The 25,132-nt window shown below is 35.4% G+C and overlaps 1 protein-coding gene and 1 non-coding gene across 2 annotated transcripts in view; one reads left to right on the top strand and one right to left on the bottom strand.

Moving 5' to 3' along the window:
• The window catches only part of LOC150007274 (collagen alpha-1(XIX) chain-like), a 114,944-nt gene that overhangs the window by 22,891 nt on the left and 66,921 nt on the right, over positions 1 to 25,132 (top strand). The window contains exons 3-4 of the mRNA XM_090280807.1: positions 5,426 to 5,500; positions 6,286 to 6,385. Coding sequence (XP_090136933.1) covers positions 5,426 to 5,500; positions 6,286 to 6,385 — 175 coding nt within the window. The remainder of the gene's footprint in view (positions 1 to 5,425; positions 5,501 to 6,285; positions 6,386 to 25,132) is intronic.
• Positions 3,897 to 4,027, bottom strand: LOC150007275 (small nucleolar RNA SNORA38). Its single transcript, XR_016512164.1, has one exon. It is a non-coding gene; the product is annotated as a small nucleolar RNA SNORA38 (small nucleolar RNA).

Below are 25,132 nucleotides of genomic sequence, written 5' to 3' on the forward strand. Positions count from 1 at the left end.
AGTATACTAAACTTTTACCTAGCTAAGCAAGCCAACTCTCTCTCCTCCTTCCAGTCAATCCATTATCGCATCCTATTGATTCTTGTATCTCAGTTCCTTCCTATTTCAGTCTTCACTGTCACCTCCTTGATACGTACTCCGTTCATTTCTGGCCTCACAGAGTATGAGCATGCAGGGAGACTTGCAATATAAAATACAGGACACCCAGTTAAATGTGAAGGGCAGATAAATGATTATCTTATTTTAGCATAAGTATGTTCCAAATATTATGTAGGATATACTTACACTAAAAATATTTTTGTTGTTTATCTGATCTTCAAATTTAATTAGGCATCCTATAATTTTATTTATTGTATTTGGCAATCCTACATGATGTGAAGGGAAGAGGTTTTATTGTATAGAGTGGTCAGGGAAAGCTGCCCTCACATGGGCACATTGAAGCAGAGACAGGAAGGCAGTGAGAGAATGAGGCATGTGAACACCTGGAAAGCAGCACGTGCTATAGCCCTGAGGCAGGAGAACACTCATCTTATGGGAGAAATAACAAGAAAGGCCAAGAGACTAGAATCAATGAGGTGAGGAAGAGGAGGTGAGGGAGCACATTCTACTGAGAAATGGATCTGTGCTTTGTTTGTTGGCGAATGTGATTTGTAAGCCTGCAAGGTAAAAGGCTACAGACACCTTGGACTCTGGTAAACTTCCCAAAGCAAGAAATGCTGCCCTGTGAGACCTCTTGGGAGATTGTCACCCTTGACTCCAGACTATGACCAGATATCATGTGAATGGGTATGTTCCTGAATTTATGTCTTTCTGTACAAATCTTCCCTAAAGACCTTTCAACACATCGTAATTCCCAGTTCATTGAATACTGCTATTCTATGTTATTCATAATACATAGATACTTAAGTAAAAATGTGTGGAAATACATACACTTCAGCAAAATTAAAAGGTAAATTATATCTCTTTTAAACAAATTATATACTTTATTTTCCTGCAGTCAGTAAAGTGGTATATGAATAGCTTAAGTAATACTAAGAACCCTCAACAAACTGTAAAGAATGTAATAGATCATGTTTACATCTGCGATGCCTCTAATTTAATTTTCCCCTTTATAATGCTTCCCCCGACCCCTGGTCCCTGACTTATCCTAAGGCCAGAGGCCTCTGTGGCCATAGGGAGTGACTGGTCAATTTTCAGTATGAGTATCAACAACACTCACAGGCCTTTTATATATTAAATCAGTTGAAAAAAAAATGAAAAATTAAAGAATGGATTTTAACTAGTCTGGGCTTTTTAGCTTTCTGAGAGGCAAAAAAAAAAAAAAAAAAAAAAAAGAGAAAGAAAGAAAGAAAAAGAAAAAAGGAATTCAACATGCCTTCAGTAAATACTTCACTGAAAACCTATTTGAGTAGGGATAAAAAATACCAAAACAATGATAAGAAAAATATGTTGCAAAGCCATGTGATCTAATCTCAGCACCATAATGCTTAGCAATACAATAGAAGGCCAAGCCAGCAGGTAAGAACACAGTAGAAGGATTTAGAGATTAAGGAAAAAAAGTGATTATTTTTTTTAAAAAGCACCTGTTTCAGACTGAGAGTGGGAACAAATGCTTTTCTTCTAAGGAATCAGAGTTTTATAGGTACTGTATCATTTTGTTTAGAATATGGCTTTGAGATGCCCTGTTCCATGCAGAGAAAAAAAATTTGGACTATAGGAAACTTTTGTTTCAACTTGGTCTCTGAGTGGCTGGCTGTGTGATCTGAGGGAAAGTCACATATCTTCTCTTTAATGATTTGTTCTTAGGTCCTCAGGATTCTGATTTTTGGAGAGAAAAAGAGTAAAAATCTTTTAAAAATGTATATATTTTTGTGGGTAACTAAATACAATCTAGACAATCTACTCAAATCTGATTTGGCTGCCTTTCTTTATGTTTCTTCTGCCCCTTTCATATACTTTCAACCCTATAAACTTCCCAGGTCCTGCAAGCACAGTTAGGAAGCAAGTGGGTCTGACAATCACTGACAATAGTGTAGCATGAATTTATTACAAACATTTGCATTTTCTTTCAAAGGTCAGTTGAATAAGGGTCCCTAAATAATACATCTTTTTTTTTTGCGGTGAAATTTTAGAAATTACTTCTGAAACAGTCCAGAGAGCCTTTGACATGACACAGCTGTATTGAGTCTCCTGTCTACCTGAAAGGATGTTTGGATAATGGTCTCATCATTGGTTCTTTGAGGCACATGCACATTTACTCAAAAAGTGAGCTTTATTTTATATTAAAATGCATGTGTCACTACTTGTCACTACTTAACACTTGCCACTAGTGATAGCGACTTCCACTGCCTGGCCATTTTAATGAAATATATCCCTAAAACTCATGCACTCAGATTATTATGCCTTGAATCTTACCCCCAAATATTTAACATTTAGTTTTCATTTGTTTTGTTTAGCATTTTACAATAAACCACATTCTAAAGATATGAAGCTCTGTTTGATTTTTGTAAACTAATAACTTCAGTGGAGAAGTAGTCTCATAAGTATTGATGGATGGAAATGTTGAATTCCATTCATTTCAAAGTGAAAGGCTTATTACTTTGACATCATATATTCATTGAGTCTCTGGAAGAATTTAAATAAGATATATACTGTTTCCAACTTGGTAGCAGGCCAGTTTACTTTCTTTTCATTATCAAAGGTTCATAGTTGGAAGTCCATTTTCACTCTCTTGGATTTGTTTTGCCAGTCATCTATTGGGCTTCCCTTGTTGTGAAGAGTTTAATGTTAATCTTATTTTATAGTCACATAGTCATTCATTATCAAAATTTGGTCTGAATTTTGTTTTTTGTTTTCTTTTGCAAGAATCACCTTTAGTTTAATGTGTTTTCTCACTGACAAGCTGTTTTCCTCATTTTGTTGAGGTATTGCATACACTAAGATCAACAAATCTTTCACGTAGAATGCAATGGATTTGTATACATGTATTTATACATCTGTGTAACTGCCCTTCGGTAAAAATATATAACACTTACACAATCCCATGTTTTCCTGCATTGACTCTCACTCGACAGACACCCCACCAGGGAACCAGTATACTGACATAGATTAGTTGTACAATCTCTTGAACTTCATAAAAATAGAATTTTGTAGTAAACAGTCTTTTTGGAATGGTATTTTTTTCCACTTAATGTTATATTTTTGAGATTCATCCAGGTCATTGTATGTATCAGTAGTTCATTTTTTTAATTTTTTATTGCTATGCAGGTTCTCATTGTATATATTAAAATTTATTTATTTTTTCTCTTGTCAATGAACATTTGGGTTGTTTCCAGTTTTAGTCTATTATGAATAATGCTGGAATGAATATTCTCTTTTAAAAGGGACATTTACCTGGCTGCTGTGGCTCAGTGGATTGAGTGTTGGCCTGCGAGCCAAGTATCGCTGGTTCGATTCCCAGTCAGGGCACATGACTATGTTGCACGTCAGGTCCCCAGCTGGGGGCATGAGTGAGAGGCAACCACACAGTGATGTTTCTCTCCCTCTCTTTCTCCTTTCCCCTCTCTCTAAAAATAAAATAAATAAACAAACAAACAAATTATTTAAAAATAAATAATTAAAAGGGACATTTACACTCATTTTTTTGTACTCATTTCTCTTGGGTCGTTGAGTTTCTAGGTCATAGAGTTCAGGTATGTTTAGCTCTAGTAAATTCTGGCAAGCAGTTTTCTTAAGTGATTGTACTGTTTCCACTCCCACAGGTGATGTAGGAGAGTTCTCCTTGTTTCACCTCTTCCTCAACATTTAGTATTGTCAGTTCTTTAACTTTTAGCCATTTAGTAATTTAGAATCTGATTTATTCTTTTTTTTATTTTTTTTTTATTTTATTTTATTTTCTATGTGGGATGGTTGATCTTGAGCCTGCAGGGAGCAAGCTGGCCCCAGACTTCTCCAAGTCCACATTTCTTTGCCTCCAATTCTTACGTGTCCAAATGATTTATTCTTTTGATTAAATATATTAAGATAATGCCCTGGCAATACTTGTGAACTTTGTGATATATTTGTTAAAGAAAGGGCTTAGGAGCTCCACAATTGAACTGGAGGGTCAGTAGTTTCTACATTCCACATAGCAGGAGGTCAATTTGATTTTAAGTGGTTTTATTTCCTTTCTGTATTAAAAACTTTTAGGTCATTAAACTCAAACATGAATTGTAATTGTGAATAATTAAGATTGTGATTGCATGATGCCAAAATACTAATTAAATTTAGTTTAAGAATATCTTTCCAATTGTACAGTTACCTTGGCATATTTTAAAAATTTGCTGCAATCTTGTCTGAATTATGAATTGACTATTACATTCCCAGAATCTAGCCTGACTTAGATTTAAACATACCCAGGTAAGAAAAAATTAGTGTGTGCATGTACATTACTATATGAGTGTGTTGTGGTAGTATTGAATATGTAAATTTGCTTTGAATGGAGGCAAACTATATCTTTTATTTCTTTGAATATAATTAAGTACATTAGCATATAATACTTTCTAAATGATTTTCTCATGTTTTTCATTATAGGTCACTTTTGTATAGCAGAGGGCTTCACTTTTTTGCTTTTTAATTTTACTTCAATAGCATCTTTCTATGTTGCTGCCTTAGTTCAGGAATACCTTGTTGGTATTAGGCAGTGGCTTCAACATCAAACATTTATTTCACAGTTCAGAAGGCTGGGAAGTTCAAGGTCAGGGTGCTAGTGTGGCAGAGTTCTGGTGAGGGCCCTATTTCTGGTTTCCTCATGTGGAGAGAGAGAGAGAAAGACCTGTCTGTCCAGTCCCTTATAAATAAGGATACCAATCCCATTATGTGGGCCCCACCTCTGTGATCTTATCCAAAACTATTTACCTCCTAAGGCCCCAACCCAAAATACCGTAACATTATGGATTAAAGCCTCAACATATGAATTTGGGGGGGGGGGATGCAATCATATCAGTCTCCTTCTGTTTTAAAGTTTAATGTCACCTGACACCAAAATCTAAATTAAAGTTATGTTGAAATATGATAGTAGTTCACTTGTTTTAATACTGGAATATACTTGGAGTATGAAAATTTAATAATGCTAAAGCTAACTATTTTCTGTCAAGTATATAGAAACAATTTGAATATTACAATAATAATAATAATAATAAATAGTAATAATAGCATTTTATTGCATACCAGGTACTGTTCTGAGCACTTCACATGCATAAATAACTATATGTAATCTTCACAAACACACTGTTAGGTAATTTTCTTATCCTCATTTTACAGAAATTCAATAAAATGATTTAATTTATTTTATTTTTAAGTTTCTAATTATATTGTGTGATTCAAATTTATTTGAAAAAATTGATAGAAAATGTAATTAAATCTTGAATACTTTTTTTTAAAATAGAAAAACAATGTGCTGTACTGAGAACAGAGGGACATCAGTTCATACAAGACAACCTAAATAAATTTGAAGTTTCAGGTAAGCATTATAATCCTTTACAACGAAGCATTTTGTGTAAAATTATCACCAAACATGTAATATATTGTGGGTAATTGCTTGACATTGTAATTTAAAATGATGACATCAATATAAAAGATTAAAACCAAAGAATATGGGTGATGCAGAAAATATGTTGAAAACAGTTATATTGTTTGAAGATCGATAACAACTCAACCGCTTATAGAAGAAAGATTATTTAAAATTATAGATGTTGTTGCTGGGTGGAGGGGAGTAGGGGGGGAGAAAATTGGAACTATTGTAACAATATAATCAATAAAATACATTTAAAAAATAAATAAAATTATAGATGTTGTATACATTGTAGAAATTTTGAAAAAAGAAAATTTATGAGAAAGAAGATCTCACTACATTTCCTCACATCAACATATATTTTTCTAAAGCATGACTTTTTTAAAGGCTGCTTAGATTTCAGTTGAATGGCAGTAATATTTTTTACTTTACTAATTTTTTGTCTGTTGCCTTCAGAGCTGCTACAATGAACTACTCTGATTATTTACTGAGGATAATTCTCTAGGTCAAAGAAAATTAACATTAAGTCTTTTGAAACATATTTTATCCTTCTACAGTCTAAGAGGAGGAAAATGAAATCAAGAAATTGTGCTGATCACAAACAGTAGGGCTCTAGTTGAAATAAATCAGTGCATAGATAAGGACAACAAAAATTCTTATTTGAAATTTAATGTCTTTGTGAGTTTACTAAATTTAATAAAACTGCTGGACTAAAGTGTTGTCACATTTTACAGGTTTTGATCTAGGAGAGAGCTTTTCTTTGCGACGTGCATTTTGTGAAGGTGATAAAACATGTTTCAAATTGGGAAGTGCACTTCTTATTAGAGATACCACGTAAGTAAAATAATTTTTCTTTATATTGTAAGAATACCACGTAAACTATTTTCTAAGGAGATTCCAAATAATTTGTTAAAAAATAAAACATCTCATTACTGTCATACTCTCTTCAGTGCTGCAGTAAATGTTCTGTTTATAAATTTGTTTTTAATTATCTTTGTTATCTGATTTTGCTCTATGATGTAAATAACATTTACATGTACAGATGCATAATCTTTAGAGAATAGTACATTTTTTTGAAGAAATATTTTTATTTAAAGTAGATATGACCAAAATTAGATTTTAAAATGTAAACTTTAAGGCATAAGGCACAACGTAGACTTAGAAGAAAAAAAGCTTATATTTATTATATTGATTTCCACATAATTTATGCATTCAGATAAGGTTCATCATATATTAAAATAAATGAATGTAGCCATTAGGTATTCATTTTATATATTGTATAGAGTAAATAGTAAAGAAAAACTGTCTTTCAGTTTTATTTTTGATCTTGATATTCATTTCATTCCAAAATGGTTTGACCAAAGGTTTCCTTTTCTATCTTTATTACTCTTTTTCTGCTGATAAACCTGGGTTTAAAAAAGAATCATTTGCCATTTAAATACTGACAATTGGTTGACAGCTATTCAGGGTAATAATAATTCCTCATATGGTTGGCTGTATGTAACTGGAGGATGGATAAATAGTAACTCAGAAAGCTTGAGTCATCTGGAAGGCAAATATAGCATATATGGCCATGATATTTACAGTCTTTTGAGTCCAAGATGAACATTTTAGTGTATGAATACATTGCAATGAAAAAAGCATCAAAATTATGTTTGGTTTAAAATGCAATACAGCTTTTTTTTGTGAAAGCATATATGAATGTTTTCACTTCCTATTGGGCAACCTAATATTTAAGTTACCAGACAGAGTTGTTGAGAATCTCAGCATTTAAATTCTTAAACGGAAATAGCATTAATCATCTCATTGCCTATCCTTACATGCTCCATAGAGACCATATTTCTAACTTACATTTTTCTTGAGAAGGTTTCTTTTAGGCCTTCTGTTTTGTGATACTTTAGATACTTTTAGTTTAATGATATGGTTTATTAAAAGTAAACTGCTTATTAATCAGTAAAAACGAAGAGTGTAAAGGCAAAAGTAATTTAATATTGTGAGCTATAATGGGTGATTGTCAGGTGGGGCACTTCAGCATATGTAATTGTACAGACCTGTGCTATTGTGGGTGGCTTTTAGGTGGCTTCACATGTAGGCATTAAACCCTCAGGTCAAGGCAGTTTCTTGATTGGGTATTCATATATAGTAAAGTCAATATGTACTTCATATGTTTTCTGTCCAGAAAGTATCCAGCCACCTAATATGAAAAATAGAGACATTCACCGTAGAAGTTACAAGATACAAGAAACATTGTATATAGGACAATGATGCCTCAGTCCCCTTCAAAGTAGGCACCCTGGGAACTCACAGTTCTGCCAAATGACATCAGCCACTCAGTCTTATATTCTTGAATCTCGACAGTCTAAAATCTTTTCCCTTTCAACGGTGATTTTAGTTTTGCGAAAAGCCAGAAGTTGCAGGATGTCAAGTCTGGGCTGTAGCAGGGCTGAGTCACCTGGGTGATTTGATGTTTTTCAAAAAAACTCTGCACAAGATGTGATGCATGAGTGGGCATGTTGTCATGATGAAGATGCCAGTCACCAGTTGCCCATAGCTGTGGCATTCTGAATTATCCAAATAGTTTCAGTGGAGGAATGTTCAAGCTTAACACAAAATTTGATGCAGACTCGTTGCTCTACTAGCTCAGTCATTTTGAATACAACAGCCACAGAGTACAGATGCTCAATCAATGGAATCTACCACCCCCACTGACTAGTACAGTGAAGTCATCATTGTTCACGCATGCGCATTCCAGTCCACTCTCCTTGGTTGGCAGGTTACATCAATGTTGTGCAAATCATTCTTGTTATATTAACAATGGCTGCACTTTTTTCCAGAGAGGCATCATATATTTATTTAGATGTTTGTGAACTACTAGTAGATAAATTTAATTAGTGAATATAAGAAAGTCAAATTTTCTTCCAAAAATTAAGATGTGTTTTCTTTCCTGCTGCCTTCTTAATAATTTAAACCCTATAATTCTGGTGAGGTGACTAAAGGGTTGGAGTGAAAATCTTTTAAAATTCATCAGGCCAATGCATAGGAAGACTTAGCTAGTTTTAAGCATTTATACTGGAAAACTTGCTGCCACATTTAGGCAATTCTATTCCCTTTTGAATAGGTGTGATAATAAATATTAGGTACAACGTGAAATGTATTTCCTAACCTCTGGCTCTAAATCACTCCTTTCCCTGGGCAATCAATGTAAGAGAATTCTCTGACTGTGCACACCAGAACCCTGGTACCTCCTCTGCAGGAAACTGGAGGGAATCTGGTTAAGCTGACTAACAAGTGTCAAGTAGCTTGGCACATTTCCACTTAATTTCACTCATTGAGCCGACTGTGCTGGGATGTTTCTCTTGTATGATGCCATTTAGATTTTTCTTTTTCTTTCATTAATTTTACTTATTTTCAGAGAGAGGGGAAAGGAGGAAGTAAAGAGAGAAAGAAACATCATTGCCTCTCATGTGCCCCCAACTGGGGACTTGGCCGGCAACCCAGGCATATGCCCTGACAGTGAATCAAACCAGTGACCTTTCAGTTCAGGGGCCAGCACTCATCCACTGAGTCATACTAGCCAGGGCGCCATTTTTATTTTTCAATGAGACTGGAGTAAAGTTGCAGCTATTTATATATTTGTAAATAAGCTGTTTTGCAGAATTAGCATGGGAAAAGGCAGATGCTATCTTATATGGAAAATGGGGATTCTTTCTGTGTCTGAGCTTGTTTTTATTTTTGTAGCTTCTTCCAGGTGAGATTTATGCAGGGAAAGATCTAATCAGCGTGTTGTTCAGATACCTACCTATTGGGCACAGTTAGTATCTTAAGCCTGGCCTAACAGGGGCTCTCCAAATAAATGTTAACATATGCTTTAAGGTGGCACAGGCTCAGGGAACATCTGAGGGGCTTTATATGCTTGTCTTTATTTTAAATCCATGTCTATTTTTTCAGTATTCCTTGGAATAGCAAAAGGTGTGTATCTGGCAGCTTTAAAAATTCCACGTGGCACACTACCTAGTTTTCTAGCATTATCTTTTCAGAAAACAGTTCCTTGGCTTCTTTATCTACAAGTATCCCTTGTTACATAAAAGAAATAATTCATTATTTTTATACATAGAGCTGTCTCCTAGATTATCATATTCTGATTATCTTTAAATTGTGTTTTGGCACTTATCAGGGAAAAATGGTGAAGTTTTGAGAGAAAATATACATAAAATGTGTATACTATAGAGCACATTAGTTTCTTGGTATAATATAGTCCTTACAGTTCATTAGTTGTTTCTATAGAAGCATGTTTTAAATAAAAATGTTTTAGTATTTAAATATTTTAGAGGAGTTGATGAATGTTGAATTTCTATACATTCAATAAGGAGCAACACACCCTTATTTTGACTAGACAGGGGGAAAATTAATCAATTTTAAATGTACCAGGGAGTTCATGGGAGAAGGGGGTGGGAGGGGCAGGGGAGAGCAATGGGGAAAAATTGGGACAACAGTAATAGAACAATAAAACAAACAAACAAACAAATAACTAAATGTACCAGGGAAGTGAATTTCCTGATTTATTATTGAATTCAAGGATGATAAATAACCTTATTTTGCAGGCTCTATGCTTGGTATCCAGTGGCTATCTGGAATACTGTGTTGAGAAAGATTCTCAGCCCATTTTGGGCTCAGCAGATGAGAGTGCTATGACCCAGTAGCAAAAAGAGGGGAGAAGAGAGTGCTCGTAAGTGTGTCAAATCTATAGCATTTCTGCTTTAGGATGATTCCTGTGAACTGGTGGCTTTTGCAGCCGAAACAATTCCTAAGAATGGGGGAAAATGAGGTTAGGTGTGAAAAAATAATCAACACCAATTACCTTTAATAAGATTTTATGAGCTAGACACAGCGACATAATTGACAGATAGGTTTCCTTTAGCTTCTGCTACAAATAAATCTCCAGTGAAGAGGAACATTCTCTCTCTGTCTTTTATTAAATTGGAGGTTGCTTTCTGGAGCAGAGGCTATTTAATTTCAGAGCTTTTACAGGGGAAAAAAAAAGAGCTGGTAGAAGATAGTCTCATTTACATTTTAAATTTTTATAAACATAATAATCCTTAGAAACTCAAAAACCCTAAATTATATATTTGGAAGATGTGTGGTGTTTGCGGGGAGTTATTCAAGTTCTCTGGACCTTAACAGTTCCCTTGGAAACTCCTGAATATGGGGAAGACTGTAACATATATTGCAGCATGATCTGTGCCTTGACTCTGCTGTTGTTGAATGATCCACACCATGGGCATGTCTTTTTCATGTGGACCTTTACTCTAGCTCCGTATTTTTATTATTATAATTAGCACTTCAACATACAGGAAAGTTGTTTCTCTGTGTGTTTAGAATTATTTCCATAAGATTTATTTTTTCAAAGTGAAATTCCTAGTTCAATTTTAGAGCTATTGATATATTTCTTATTATAATTTGTCATTGTTTTATCCATCTATTCTGCACATTATTCAATATCCTTAGTAGTGTTAGACATGATAATTTTATTAGTTTTTTAAAACTTACTACATTAAAAAAAACTAAAACATTAATTACAAGTAAAATCTGCAGCTTATTATATACATATTAGGCGTTTCTGAAATGTTTCTTTTCTGCTGAAGGGTAAGAGGTAACATTCAGTAATAATGCAATCTAGTCTAGAGCTCACCCTTTTATTCAACAATTATTTATTGAACATCATTATGAACTGAGTGTTTTAGTAGGCACCGGGATTACATTAGTGAAAGAATGTGTGCCTAGTCTTGCCTTTCTGGACCCAGCTGAAGAGATACACAGTGCAAGGAAAAGCTATAGTTCTCTCTTGCCTTGACTAAACAATAATCTGGAATGTATTGTTTTCTATCCTTCAGGTATGGGCTACGGTGCTCAATCCCACACCTTCTCTCATAAAAGCTAAACTTTCTTAAGTATCATACACAGGCTGATTTTAAAATCTCATTTCTTCCCTTGTAAGGGCCAGTTTTCTAAACAATATTTCTTTTTTATTGCTCTCCTTTGGGACCTTTCCATGTTCTCAAAACCAGTTAAATTCCAAGGCTGATTATGTTCAGAACTGTGATACTGAAGCTTCTAGTTGTAAAATGTTTCAGAAATACTTCACAATTCCATTAAACTACAGAGAATGATTATTTACGCATATACATCCCTGGGGTTTTCATTTGGGTTTCTATAATTTTGTAGATAGAAAATTTCCCATGTAAGGAACTGTGACTTAGTTAAAAGTTGTCCAGCTACTTATATGAGATTGTCCAAATATTAATATAACTCTTATGTCATCACTATATTTCCTTAAATTATGGTTGGATATACCAAAACTGTGAAGTGTCATTAAGTCATACATTCTTAAGATGATAAAAAAAAGCCTGATGAGTTCACAATTACTAAATTCTTTTAAAAGTATGATTTTGTCAATTATATATGTATTTGATAGAACAGAATTTAGAAGTGTTATTATAGCATTTAAAAATGTATGGAAACACAGAGTAGATTAGTGGTTTGCGGGTAAGACGTGTGAGGGGCAGAGGGGAATGAAGAATGTCTGCTAATAGGTATGGGGTTTCTTTCGGGGGTAATGAAAACTTCTGGAATATAATAGTGGTGATGGTTAAGTACCCTGGTGAATATATTAAAACCCACTGAATTAAAAAAAAATGTATGGAAACATTTTCTCCCCCATCACAAGAACCTATCTCATTTTTCTCTAGAAAATTAAGAGATGTTAATATGTTTTAGTAACAAATTGCTTTGTAGAAAGATGTTTTCTTGTTGGTTTTCAACACTGGGAGTTCCTTGGGTAAAATCTGAAACTGGCTGCCATGCATGGAGGGAAGGGAGAAACTCAAGAAAGAAGCAGACCGGTCCAGACTGGTAGGTGGCAGTTTTAATAAGTTAGGGAACCTACATACAAGGCTTTTCTTGGGCATTCACATGACAAGGAGATCTCTGTACCTCTCAGCCAGAATCCTAAAAGTTTATTCAGTAAGTTCTCACTTGCCATCAATAGATCTTGAAAACTGTAACTTTAACCTAAATAATATATTAAAGTGCCAATTTGTTGTTTTTTATTTTTATTATTTATTATATTTTATTGTTTATGCTATTACAGTTGTCCCAGGTTTTCCCTGTTTGACCCACTCCACCCAGACCATCCTACCTCCTCAGGCAATCCCCACACTGTTGTCATGACCATGGAACATACCTATGTTTTTTGGCTACTCTATTCCCTATGCTTTTTTTTTTTTCTTTTTGTACTTCTTAATCAAATAATTGACTTTATTTCTTTAAATTTTTTATTGTATTTTTTACATTACGTTTCATCCCCTTATACTCTCTTCCCCCCAGCAATCACCGCACAGTTGTCCATGTCCACAAGTCCTTTTACATTTTTGCTCAATCCCTCCACCCCTCAACCTCGACCCTCTCTAGCTGTCATCCTGCTCTCCATCTGTGCGTCTGTCCTCATTTTTCTTGTTAGTTCAGTTTGTTCATTAGATTCCTCCTATGAGTGAAATCATATGGTATTTGTCCTTTTCTGTCTTATTTCACTTACCATAATGTTCTCCAGGTCCATCCACGCTGTGGCAAAGGGTAAAATTTTCTTCTTTTTTATGGCTCAGTAATATTCCATTGTGTAAATGTCCCATAGCTGTTTTATCCACTCATCTATTGATGTACAGAATAATGTCATCTGCAAATAAAGACATTTGGATATATTTTATTTCTTCTTCTTGTCTGATTGCGGTGACTATGTTGAATAAGAAAAGTAAAGTGGACATCCCTGTCTTGTTCCCTATCTTAAGGGGAACATTTGTAGTTTTTGCCCATTGAATATGATGCCAGAAGTGGGCTTGTCATATGTGGCCTTTATTATGTTTAGGTATGATTCTTCTATTCACACTTTGCTGAGAGTTTTTATCATAAATGCATGCTAGATTTTATCAAGTGCTTTTTCTGCATCTATTAATATGATCATGTGGTTTTCATCCTTCATTTTGTTTATGTGGTGAATCACATTAATTGATTTCTGAATGTGGTACCAAACTTGCATTTCCAGAATAAATCCCACTTGATCTTGGTGTATGATCTGTTTGATGTATTGCTGTATTCAGTTTGCTAATATTTTGTTGAGGATTTTAGTGTGTATGTTCATCAGAGATATCGGCCTATAATTTTCTTTCTTTGCAATGTCTTTATCTGGTTTCGGAATTAATGCTGGTTTTGTAAGATGAGTTGGGAACTTTTCCTCCTCTGGAATTTTATGAAATACCTAAGAAGCAGAGGTGTGAGTTCTTCTTGGAATATTTGGTAAAATTCCCTTGAAAAGCCATCTAGTCCAGGGCTTTTATTTGTTGGGAATTTTTTATTACTGCTTCATTTTCACTAGGTGTAATCTATCTATTCAATTCTCTGATTTTTCCTGATTTAGTTTTGGAAGACTGTATGTTTCTAGGAATTTATCCACTTCGTCCAGGTTGTCCAGTTTTTTAGCATATAGTTGTTCAAAATATTTTATTACAACCCTTTGTATATTTTTGGTGTCAGTTGTTATTCCTCCTCTTTCCTTTGTGAATTTGTTTATTTGGGTCCTTTTTCTTTTTTTCTTGATGGGTCTGATTAACAGTTTCTCAGTCTTGTTTGTCTTTTCAAAGAACCAACTCTTGGATTCTTTGATCTTTTGTATTGTATTTTTAGACTCTATTTCATCTATTTCTGCTCTGATATTTATTATTTCTTTCCTTCTACTCATTTTGGGCTTTGCTTGTTGTTCTTATTCGAATAAGTTCCTTTAAGTGTGAAGTTTATTTGAGCTTTTTCTCCTTTTTTGAGATAGGCCTGTAATGCTTTGAATTTCCCTCTTTGGATTGCTTTTCCAGGAGTGTCCCACAGATTTTGGATTGTTGTGTCCTCATTTTCATTTGTTTCAAGGTATCTTTTTGATTTCTTCCTTGATCTCACTGTTGATCCATTCATTGTTCAATAACATATTATTTAGCATTCATGTCTTTGCATGTTTTTCAGTCTTCTTCTTGTGATTCATTTCTAGTTTCATAGCATTGTGGTCAGAGAAGATGCTTGATATGATTTCAATCTTCTTAAAATTATTGAGACTTGTTTTGTGTCCTAACATGTGGTCTATCCTAGAAAATGTTCCATGTGCCCTTGAAAAGTATGTATATTCTGCAGCTTTGGGGTGAAAAACTCTGAAGATGTCAATTAAATCAATTGTTGATTTTCTGTCTGGAAGATCTATCCATTGAAGTCAATGGGGTATTAAAATCCCCAACTATAACTGTATTCTGTCAGTCTCTCCCTTTATGTTCATCAAGATTTGCTTTCTGTATTTAGGTGCTCTAGTGTTGGATGCATAAATGTTTACTAGGGTTATATCCTCTTGTTAAATTGTTCCCTTTACCATTATGTAGTGTCCTTTGTCTCTTACTATAGCCTTGGTTTTATTGTATATAAGTACTGCTGCCCCAGATCTTTTTTTCTTTTCCGTTTGCATGAACTATCTTTTTTCCATCCCTTTACTTTCAGTCTCTGTGCATCTTCTATCTCAGATGGATTTCATGGAGGCAGCATCAGAGGTGGATTTAATGGCGGGTGTACCGGGTGTGCACCCTGGGCCCCGACTTCTGAATGGCCCTGCAAAACCCCAACTTCACACATTTTTCTAATGACACCACGTTTGGTTTCATATGTGCAATTTTAATTATGTACAAGTTTACAATCAGCAGTAAAACTGATAGTATGTTTATATTCTCTTATTTTCATGATTTCATTACTTTGCTGCATACTATACACATACTACTCTGCATAGGCCCTACATGGCTGTGCTACCACTCATCGAAGCAATAGAATCGTATTTGCTACTTTGTACTTACAAAGGTTCTCCTGCAGTGTAGACTTATGGCATACACAAATATGCAGGGATGTAAGTTAGTTTGTGGATATGTACTTGTTTCATTTATGGTTTAAAAAATAGTTTTCTGTGTGTATAAATAAATATTCAGGTAAGTTGAAATTATATTTAAATAAAATTAATTCCTATTGTTGAAATTATATTAAGATAAAATTAATTCCTGTTGTTACATCAGCGCCTGGATTTTTGTAGTTTATGAATAATTTTTGAATTTTAATTAATCATTAATTTATTGTACTATAAAGAAAAATCTCTTCTCTAGTATTCTAATCATTCAGACTACTAAAGTTTATATTTTTCTTTTCATTGGTAGCTAGAAAAGTGAAATGACATCAAAACTTTGTGATTATTATTATGCTATTATTAATTATATTATACATATATTTAAATTTTATTGGAAATAAAACATTAATAGTACATTATATTTTTTATTTATTTAAAAATATGGTTAACATGTATTTTTATTTTCCCTGTCTTTTTGTTAAGGGGCCCAATATTTTCTTCTGTGCCTGGGGCCTCAACAGACCTTAATCTGCCACTGGGCAGCATATATATGGGCCTTGTTTTCTTGTCTATTCAGGTACCCTCTTTCTTTTGGTTGGAGCATTTAAGCCATTTACATTTAAGGTGATTATTGATAGATATGTATGTAGTGCCATTTTATTGTTATATTGTGTTCCTCTGTTTTTTTTTTCTTTCTCTTTTCTGTTTCTTCTTAAAGCAAGCCCTTTAACATTTGGTGCAATATTGGTTTAGTATTAACAAACTCCTTTAGCTTTTTCTTATCTGGGAAGTTCCTTATTTCTCCTTAGATTTTAATGATAGCCTTGCTGGGTAAAGTAGCCTTGGTTGTAGGTCCTTGCTTTTCATCACCTTAAATATTTCATGCCAGTCCCTTTGGACTGAAATGTTTCTAATGAGTAATCAGATGACAGTCTCCCTTGTAGGTAACTACCTGTTTTTCTCTTGGGGCCTTTAGGATTCTCTCCTTGTCTTTAAGCCTTGTCATTTTAATTATGATGTGTCTTGATGTATGCCCCTTGGGGTCCAACTTTTTTGGGACTCTCTGAGCTTCCTGGGCTTGTGTGTCTTTTTCCTTCACCAGATTAGGGAAGTTTTCAGTCATTATTTCTTCAAAGAGGTTTTTAAACCGTTGCTCATTCTCTTCTCCTTTTGGTATTCTCATGATGTGGATGTTGTTCTGCTTCATGTTGTACAAAATGTTTCTCAAGCTCTCCTCATTTAAAAAAATTTTTTATTTTTTTTTGCTGCTCTACCTGGGTGTTTTTCCTACCTTATCTTCAAAATCACTGATGCAATCCTCTGCTTCATCTAACCTATTGTTTATTCCTTCCAATGTATTATTTGTTTCAGATATTGCATTCTTCACTTCTGACTGGTTCTTTTTATGGTTTCTATGTCTTTTTTCATCCTTTTGAGTACCCTTATAATCATTAAACTGTCTATCTGATAAATTGCTTGCCTCCATTTCATCTAGTTCTTCTTCTGGAGAATTCTCTTGTTTTTTCAATTGGGGTCTGTTCTTTGTCTTCTGATTTTTACTGCTTCTTTGTATTTTCTGCCTTGGTTGTTAAACTAATCAGTCACTAAACTGATCAGTTGTTAAACCAATCAAGCTATAATAAGATTCCTGGTGTAAGAACCACAGGGTATGGAAGAGTAATTGCTGTGGGTGATGCTCTTGCTTCCCCTCAGACTGATGCCACTTGGAGGGGAGTGCTCTGTCTGAGAAGGATGGCTTCTGTAGTATGGAGAATGAGTCAGCACTGGGATTTTGGTAGCTGTTCCTTCAGTTCTCTCCCCAAACTCACCAACCCCAGACTCTCCTCAAGCTTCTCTAGTCCACTCTGTCCTCCCTCTGCTGGAGCCCAGGGTAAGTGGCTGCAAACAAAACTTTGCACCTTGGCCATTTAAGAAACTCTCTGAGTCTCCAGCCATTTCTTCCTGACAGACAGAAGCCCTGCTTCTTTTCACAGCTGGATGTTATCTGGGTTCCTTTCCAGCTCTGATGCTGAAGGCTGGAGAGCCCAGCTTAGAGTTTAGAATCCACACTTTTCAGGGGAATCTCCCACCTGCTGAAATATCCCTTCAACTCTCCAGCTGTCACCTGTGTGTGCCCAACCAGCCCTCTCTCACTCCTCAGCACTGCCTACCAGTCATGTGGTGAAGTGGTTTCTTCTGTCTGTCCATGGTTATCAGGCTTCTCTCTAGTTAGTGTGCAGTTGGTTATTCAGGATACTTTTCCTACAATTTTGTTGCAATTCCAGATTGGTCCTGGGAGGAGGTTAGTGTAGCTTCCACCTTCTCCTCTGCCTCCTTGGATCCAAATAATCGGCTTCAATAATTCCACTCACCATGGCTCTGTCTATGTAATTTGAAGGCAATCATAGGTTCAGTAAAAATTTTAAGTAATATGGATACATGAGATGGTGCCTTGTAGAATTAACATCTTATTGATGAAATAGGAGATTGAATTGACCAGATGTTTTGTACCCAAGTTATTCTTCTTATTTAAACCATCTCAACTTCTGCTCTCTACCACAGAATTTCTCTGCTTCAGCTCTCCTCTCTCAGAGGCAACCTTCCTGTTTTCAAAGTTTAACCCCTTCATTTGTGCTCTTAATCTACTTCTAGCCAGCTTCCTCTAAGACATTGATTTACTTATGGTCCAATTTGCTCTTCTGTTTTTAATGCCTCTCTCCACAGTATCCTGGCTCTCATACACAAATATATATTTAATACTTCCCTATTCTAGAAGCATTTTCCCTTGACAGTCCCTTTTATCCCCAAATGTCCCAAAGGAAGAATGTTACTGACCACTTTTACTTCCTCACACACACACATCCATCCCTTAACTTACTCATGTCTGACTTCTTGAACACTGGAACTTTCTCTTTCAAAGTTACTGGTGACCACTGTCCTTTCTCCAAAGAAATGACCTAAGTGCCTTCATGTACCCATTTCTCTGTGTCATATTCTATCTATCATTTCTGCCAATTGGAATCCTAGCTATTCTAGAAATATTAGTATACATCCTACCTTCTAAACACAACCTTCACTGGTGTCCTCAGACAAATTTCCTTCTGTTTTTTTCGTGATCCAATATACTTTTAAAATACTCTTTGTACAATACTGACCACATTCTGGCTCAGAAAATCTAAATATCTAAATATTTCCAGGCCAAATTAGGCTGTGGTTTCAAAGGATATATTGACATCAGTGCTTACATTGTTCTGCTTCCTCTTCTCTACCTGTACAAATGTAGAACCTTAGCTCCCTCTTAAGGGCTGTTCTTGTTACTCCAGGGAGCCCCAAGAACGTTGCACATGTGTTCATGTTCAAAATCAAGCATGCTTCTGTTCTTGTTGTCAATGCATATCACCCCTACCTTTGCTGTGAAGCCCCTCCATAAAAATGCTGCTTTATGGGACCCAGCCAATCTACTTAAGCTGATTATCCTCACCCTTGGGTGCCAGTTTCCCATGGCTTATGTGTGTGTACTTTGGAGGGTGGCAGCATAGATTCAGTGACCCTGTAACTATCCCCCGGACCCCAGGGCAGTACTGCTTGGGCACAGAGCCTGACAGTGTAATTAGCTAATATAATTCAGTCAGCTCCTGCCATTCCTTCCTCTGTGGGGTTCACAAGCTCATAGACATAGACATTAGGCAATCCTCTCTATTATTTTCATATTGCCTGTCTCTCTTCTAATTTAACCATGATTAGAATATAACATTCCCTTTGCTTACAAGAGCTATTTTGAAAAAACAGTATTTTATAGCTTATTGTCACTAAAGTTCAGCTTTGATACCAGTGAAAGAAGAACTTATAAGAAAGTATTTCATTCAATTTCTAAATTATGTTGAATATTCATCAGGACTTAAAGATGAATAAAGACATGGTATCTGCCAACAAGTTATTTCTGTGTGGGAAGACAGGTATGACAACAATTAGTGTTTATGGAATGTTGTAGCAATCTTTAGATATTATGCGTGATAGATTCTGGAAGAACAGATGAAGCCCATTCTGAGGGGACCAGGGAGAGCTTCATCAAGGATGTGAAAAGTAGAGGCTTGAAGGAAAAGCACAAATGTGCCAGGCGAGCCAGGGGGTCAGTGTGTGGTAGTTAGAGGAAGTATCATGGTGGTTTCAAAGGTCATGTCAATTTGAAGAATAGTGAGAATCCAATGTGGTTAGTGAACACAACAGAGAGAGTGTCTGGAAGGTGAAGGAGGCTGTGAAGGCAGCTAAGGTGCTTTTCTGAAAGTCCTTATGTGTCAGGCTAAGGGGTTTGAACTTTATTTATATAAAAAAGTAAAATAAAATATGAAAAATTTATCTGATCCAAAGAGAACCCAGAGTATATCAATGATACTTCGATAAAGTCATTTTTAAAAAGTGAAAGTGTGGAAGCAATAGTATTACATTCTAGAAAAAAGGCTGAGTCTATACCATTGGGAAAATCACAGCTTTCAGTTAAGTCAAGCTCTCAGACTGATCCTGAAGCAGTAGCCAAGCCCCAAGACTCAGGAAGGACATTTCAGAATTCAGAGGACCTCTTGGGGTTGGGGTTCAGTTTGACCCAGGAGTTATTATCAGGTGGAGAACACCTGAAAAACTAGCATTCAAAGTCTTTCTGATGAGCACCTTCTCTAGGCCATCCTTGATTTTTATTATCTGAATGTTATCTAGTAGTAAAGCTTGTTTTCAATAAGAAATCATTTACAATGTCACAATGAACAAGTGCTAATCATAATAGGTGAAAGATTATGAGAGAATCATCCAAGCTTTGTTTTCCCATTAACAAGCCATCTGTCTGTATCCCTACAGCAACACAAAAAGGCTAAGATTTCAGAGTCTCTGTGGCTTTGGAACTCAAACATCATCACCCAGCTTGTAGGGAAGGCATTTCAGACAAACCCTCCAAGCCCTGCTGGCCAAATTGCTTGTAATGTGACAGGTGATGGTGGATGTCAGCTGGGAAAGAAATGACTTACTCTGAACTACAAGCATCTCTCACTTCACTCTCAGGAAATGTAACTTGTATCTTATTTCTCTTCCTGGAAGATATTCAGCAAGTCAGAGGCCCCATTGATACTAGTAAATACGGAAGTTCTTTATAAACCCTGCCTCACACTTATTTAGAATAGAAGAACTAACCTGGAAGCCAGTTCTTCATATTTAAAAATAGATTTTACCATTTAACCATTTCATTTTAAAAGCAAAAATAAATAAATTAAGGTTAGGCTTACTAAATATTATCTGGAAAACTCAGTTTGGCAACGTAACACTTAACAACAACAACAAAAAAAAAACAACAAAAAACCCTTGCTTCAAGGCTTGTGCTATGGGCTAGTTGAAGAATTACCTCTGGAACCATTATAATGAGTAAGTAAACCTTTTAAACAATTTGCTATCTAAATGTATATCACACTTGATTTTTGGAGCACCATTTATAAAATAAAATTTCTCTAGAAAAAGTATGTCCTCTTGCTTTTCAGTTTATGAGGACTGAAATTGTGAAAGTTTGTTCATCTTTTTTTTACACATTTCACTCTTTGCAACACATTCCTTATTATTTAGCTAGGTAAAAAGAACCAAAAAATAAAAATAAAAAAAGAAAGAAAGAAAAAGAAAGAAACTGACCGTTGTGGATTTTTCTTCCTCTTATTCTTTAGTTTGGTTTTATCCTTTATTTTTTCTATACATGAGATAGACATGTTACTTGCCACAAAACAAACTATAGTTCTTTTAGAAATATGAAACAAGTACATCAGATTGAACCTGTCATATAATGAAATTACCAAATATTTAACAAACTAAGAAATAAATAAATTTATGAGCTTCAATGTTGTCTTTATTTTTCTCGACAGCAAACCACCAAGGCCTAGTTATGGAGAACAATGCAATCTACTCTTTGATTTCATTTCTCCATAAAACAACTTTTAAATAAATACTTACATGTTCTTTAAAAGAGTGAATTATTTTTTAGCTTTTATGATTTTCCCCTGGCTGTGCCTTGCTTGCAATGCTCCCCATCTGGAATGGAGTGCGAGGAAGCAGTTTATCCCTTCAGGCAGGGAGTTCTTATTGGTTTCTCATTAATTGGGACAGCCAGGAATGTCCATGAGTTGTCCAGTTGACATCTGTCTGTCCCTGAGAGACTGGACACTTCACCTTCATTAAGTTAACTTTGTGTACAGCTTTATTAGGCATTAATTTCACACCTCAAGGGATGAATGGAGTGGAAGCTACACTGGTCCCTACACTAGGAAAATATTAATGTGGATCAGTGCTAAGGGTTCTTCTTTGCATATCTATTTGAAATAGTCACATTTGTGATCATGATTTTCACATTTTAAGAAATTACTTGTCCTTTTAGTTAGGTTACCATTCTATTCATGTTTTTCCAAATATGTTGCTTCTCTCCAGGGGGATAAACATGCAAGCAATTTTCATCAGAATATTTCAAATTTTTCTTCACATTACATAGTTATTGGTATATATACTGTTTTCATAATTCTCACTATTTACTGAAAACTGCACTTAGTTTTTTTTAATACTTGGTAAAAATAACCCTAATTTTTCTAAGAAATGATCTCTAAGGAACATATAGAAAATATTCTGAATTGTTTATGACCTCCCATAGCATGCATATCTTTCCTAAAACCTAACAGAAGTATCCCTATTTTAAAGATAATACTGAGTGGTTTGTGGTGCTTCCTGATCTGTGCTCAAAATAACATTGGGGGAAGGAACTGTAATAAACTACCCCTCAGGGCTACTGGTCACCCAGGCTATGCAAATTTCATGAAGAATACTTTGCTCAGAGCCCAAAATATGAGTTATTGTTGTTGTTAATATTACAATATGATTGTAAACATTTTAATTATTTATTCACTTTGTGAAATTAATGTTTTATATTTATTTTCTTCCCCTTACCTCACCCAGTATTCAGAAGAGTCTTGTTTTCTCCATTATAGTCCCAAAACACTACTTTTAAGTCAGGTTGATGACAATGAGGGAAATTTTATTCTTAACACAGAGGATACAAGCAACTTGATATACCAGAAAAAACTGACCTTGGAATTAAGAGTTCTGAGTTCAGGTCCCGTCCTGACCTCTGTCTGGCAAAGTGACGGTGGAACAGTTATTTGACTTCTGTGGCTTTAATTTCTTTTATATGAAGTGAAGTCAATCTAAATCACCATTAAGGGTCCTTTCAGCTTCAGGAGTATAGAACTACAGGAAACTATTATGTGTGGTGTCTTATAATTGAAACATTTCCAAGGACTGGAAGGCTCCTGTTGAAGCATGCTTTTGGTGAAATCTTCTTAGGGCAGGTATTCCACCTTGCTAAAGAGTATAGAAATTATAACTTCTTTTCGGAAGTAAGAATACTGATTGTGTTTGCTTACAGACTTGTTTTATGTCTCAGCTTCTTGACTAACCTGCTGTAGAATCACATAGGGCTTGGTTTTCCCTTCTGTTGTTTTTCTGCTAAATGTGCTATAGCACAGTCTCATGAGGCCTGAACTTTAAGGCATTATGCTAACTAATATATTTTATACTGAATACAAGTGTGTGGTACCTACTGTGACTGGTCATAGACATCATTATGGATTTTCCATGAATGGGACATATTTTTATGAGTACTTCTTGTATGCCAGGTATTAATCTAGATCCTTGGGTTAGAGCAACAAGCCTGGCAGAATCCCTGTTTTCATGGAAATCACATTCTAGTTACTGGACACAGGCAATACATGCATAAACCAGTACACTAAAAAAATGTTGGGTAGTTTTCAGCCTATGAAGAAAATAAAACAAGGTGTTAGATAGTGACTGAGGTAAGGATAACTATAGACCTTTCAAAGGAAGTGACATTAGAACTGAGACCTGAATAGTGAGGAGAAGCCATCTAAGTGAAGATTTCTGGGAATGGCTCTCCCAGGAGAGGAAACAGGAAGTATAAAGGCCTAAGACCTCAGTGAGCCTGGTGTGTTCAAGGAACCAAATTCAGGTCATTGTAACTGAAGTGTGGGTGCCTCACTGAGACGGAAATAGGAGATGCTGTGTCAGAGGAAGGCAGGAGTCAGAGCACATTAGGCATATGAACCATGACCAACGATGGACTTTTTACTATCTGTCCCATGGGACACTGTAGGAAGATTATACATAAGGGAGGGACCTCGTCTGCTTTACATTTTAAAAGCTCATCCTAGCTCCTGTGTGCAGGCTAGACTTTAATGGGGAGAAAACAATCAAGACACTGTAACAGGGGTCCCAGGAATGGTGTCACCTTAGATTAGGGAATGATAGTGGAGTGAAGAGAAGTGGGTGGAATCAGGAACTATGCTGGTGGAACAAACAATAAGACTTGCCAATAGATTGTATGGGGTTGAGGATGATAAAAGAAAGGCAGAAATCAAGGATGACTTTTGGGTATTTGGTGGGAGCACTTAAGGTGAATAGCCGCATCTTTTACTGAGATGTGGAATTCTCATAAAGGGATATATGTGGTAGGACACAATAAGTTCAATTTCAGTTATTTAGAGATGCCTTAAATATTCAAGTGGTGATGCCAGGTGGGGACTTAGATATATGAATTTGCACCACAGGTGAGAAAGATAGACAAGGTTTATCTTAGTTACATCTCCTCTTTGGCATCATCTCCTTTTTTCAGGAATTTTCCTCCCATGCTTCCAGTGGCTTAAGGTGACACTTTTGCTACCCAGAGCCCACAGCAGTGGAATCTCATCTTGGTCTGGCTAACTCAGGGTAGTTTTTGCTCTGGATTTATTCCTTTCCCTCTGTACATTCCCCATTTAAATTTCTTGACCTATGACAATCCCTGTAGATCCCAGTTCTATGCTTTCTAAGGTGAAAATTAATTATTAGACAATTCTTTGAGTAATGTGTGACTGGTTTCTAGGAATTCTTTTAATGGTAACAGAGCTTTTATTTATAAACACAAGCATTTTCCAGAGAGGAAGAAAGCTCTACTAGTAGAGAATTAGACATTTTGGTTTGTCAGCGAAAGTACTTCATAGTTAGGGTGAACGTCAGTATCTCTGAGTTCATAACCACATATTCAAAAGACAGTGGATGTAGAATCCTGTTGTGTAACAATTATACATGCACAAAGTGTATGCTTCCTCTATCTCATGCCAAGATCTCACTTGTATTGGGATGGCCAAAAAGTGCATTGTGTTTTTTCCATACATTGGCTCTAGTAGTACTCAATTGTCTTTAACTTCATTTGAAGCAATTTTGTTAGACTGTATTGTGACAGCTGTCATATCAGCATGCGTTTAAAAAAACACAGAAGTTGGTGAGTTTTTGTACAACCATTTTAATATTGAAAGTGGAATAAGACATGCAAGATTTTTTGGCTTATTATGCTTTATTATTTCAAGAAAGGGAAAAATGCAACTTAAATGCAGAAAAAGATTTGTGCAGTATATGGAGAAGGTGCTGTGACTGACTGAACATGTCAAAGTGGTTTGCGAAATTTCTTGGTACTATTGACATTTTGTTAAAATAATTCTTTGCTGTGGGGCTGTCTTATGCATTGGAAGATGTTGAGCAGCACCCCT

This window comes from Furipterus horrens, unplaced genomic scaffold (genome assembly GCF_987537825.1).
Source record: "Furipterus horrens unplaced genomic scaffold, mFurHor1.1.pri manual_scaffold_6, whole genome shotgun sequence".
Lineage (NCBI taxonomy): Eukaryota > Metazoa > Chordata > Mammalia > Chiroptera > Furipteridae > Furipterus > Furipterus horrens.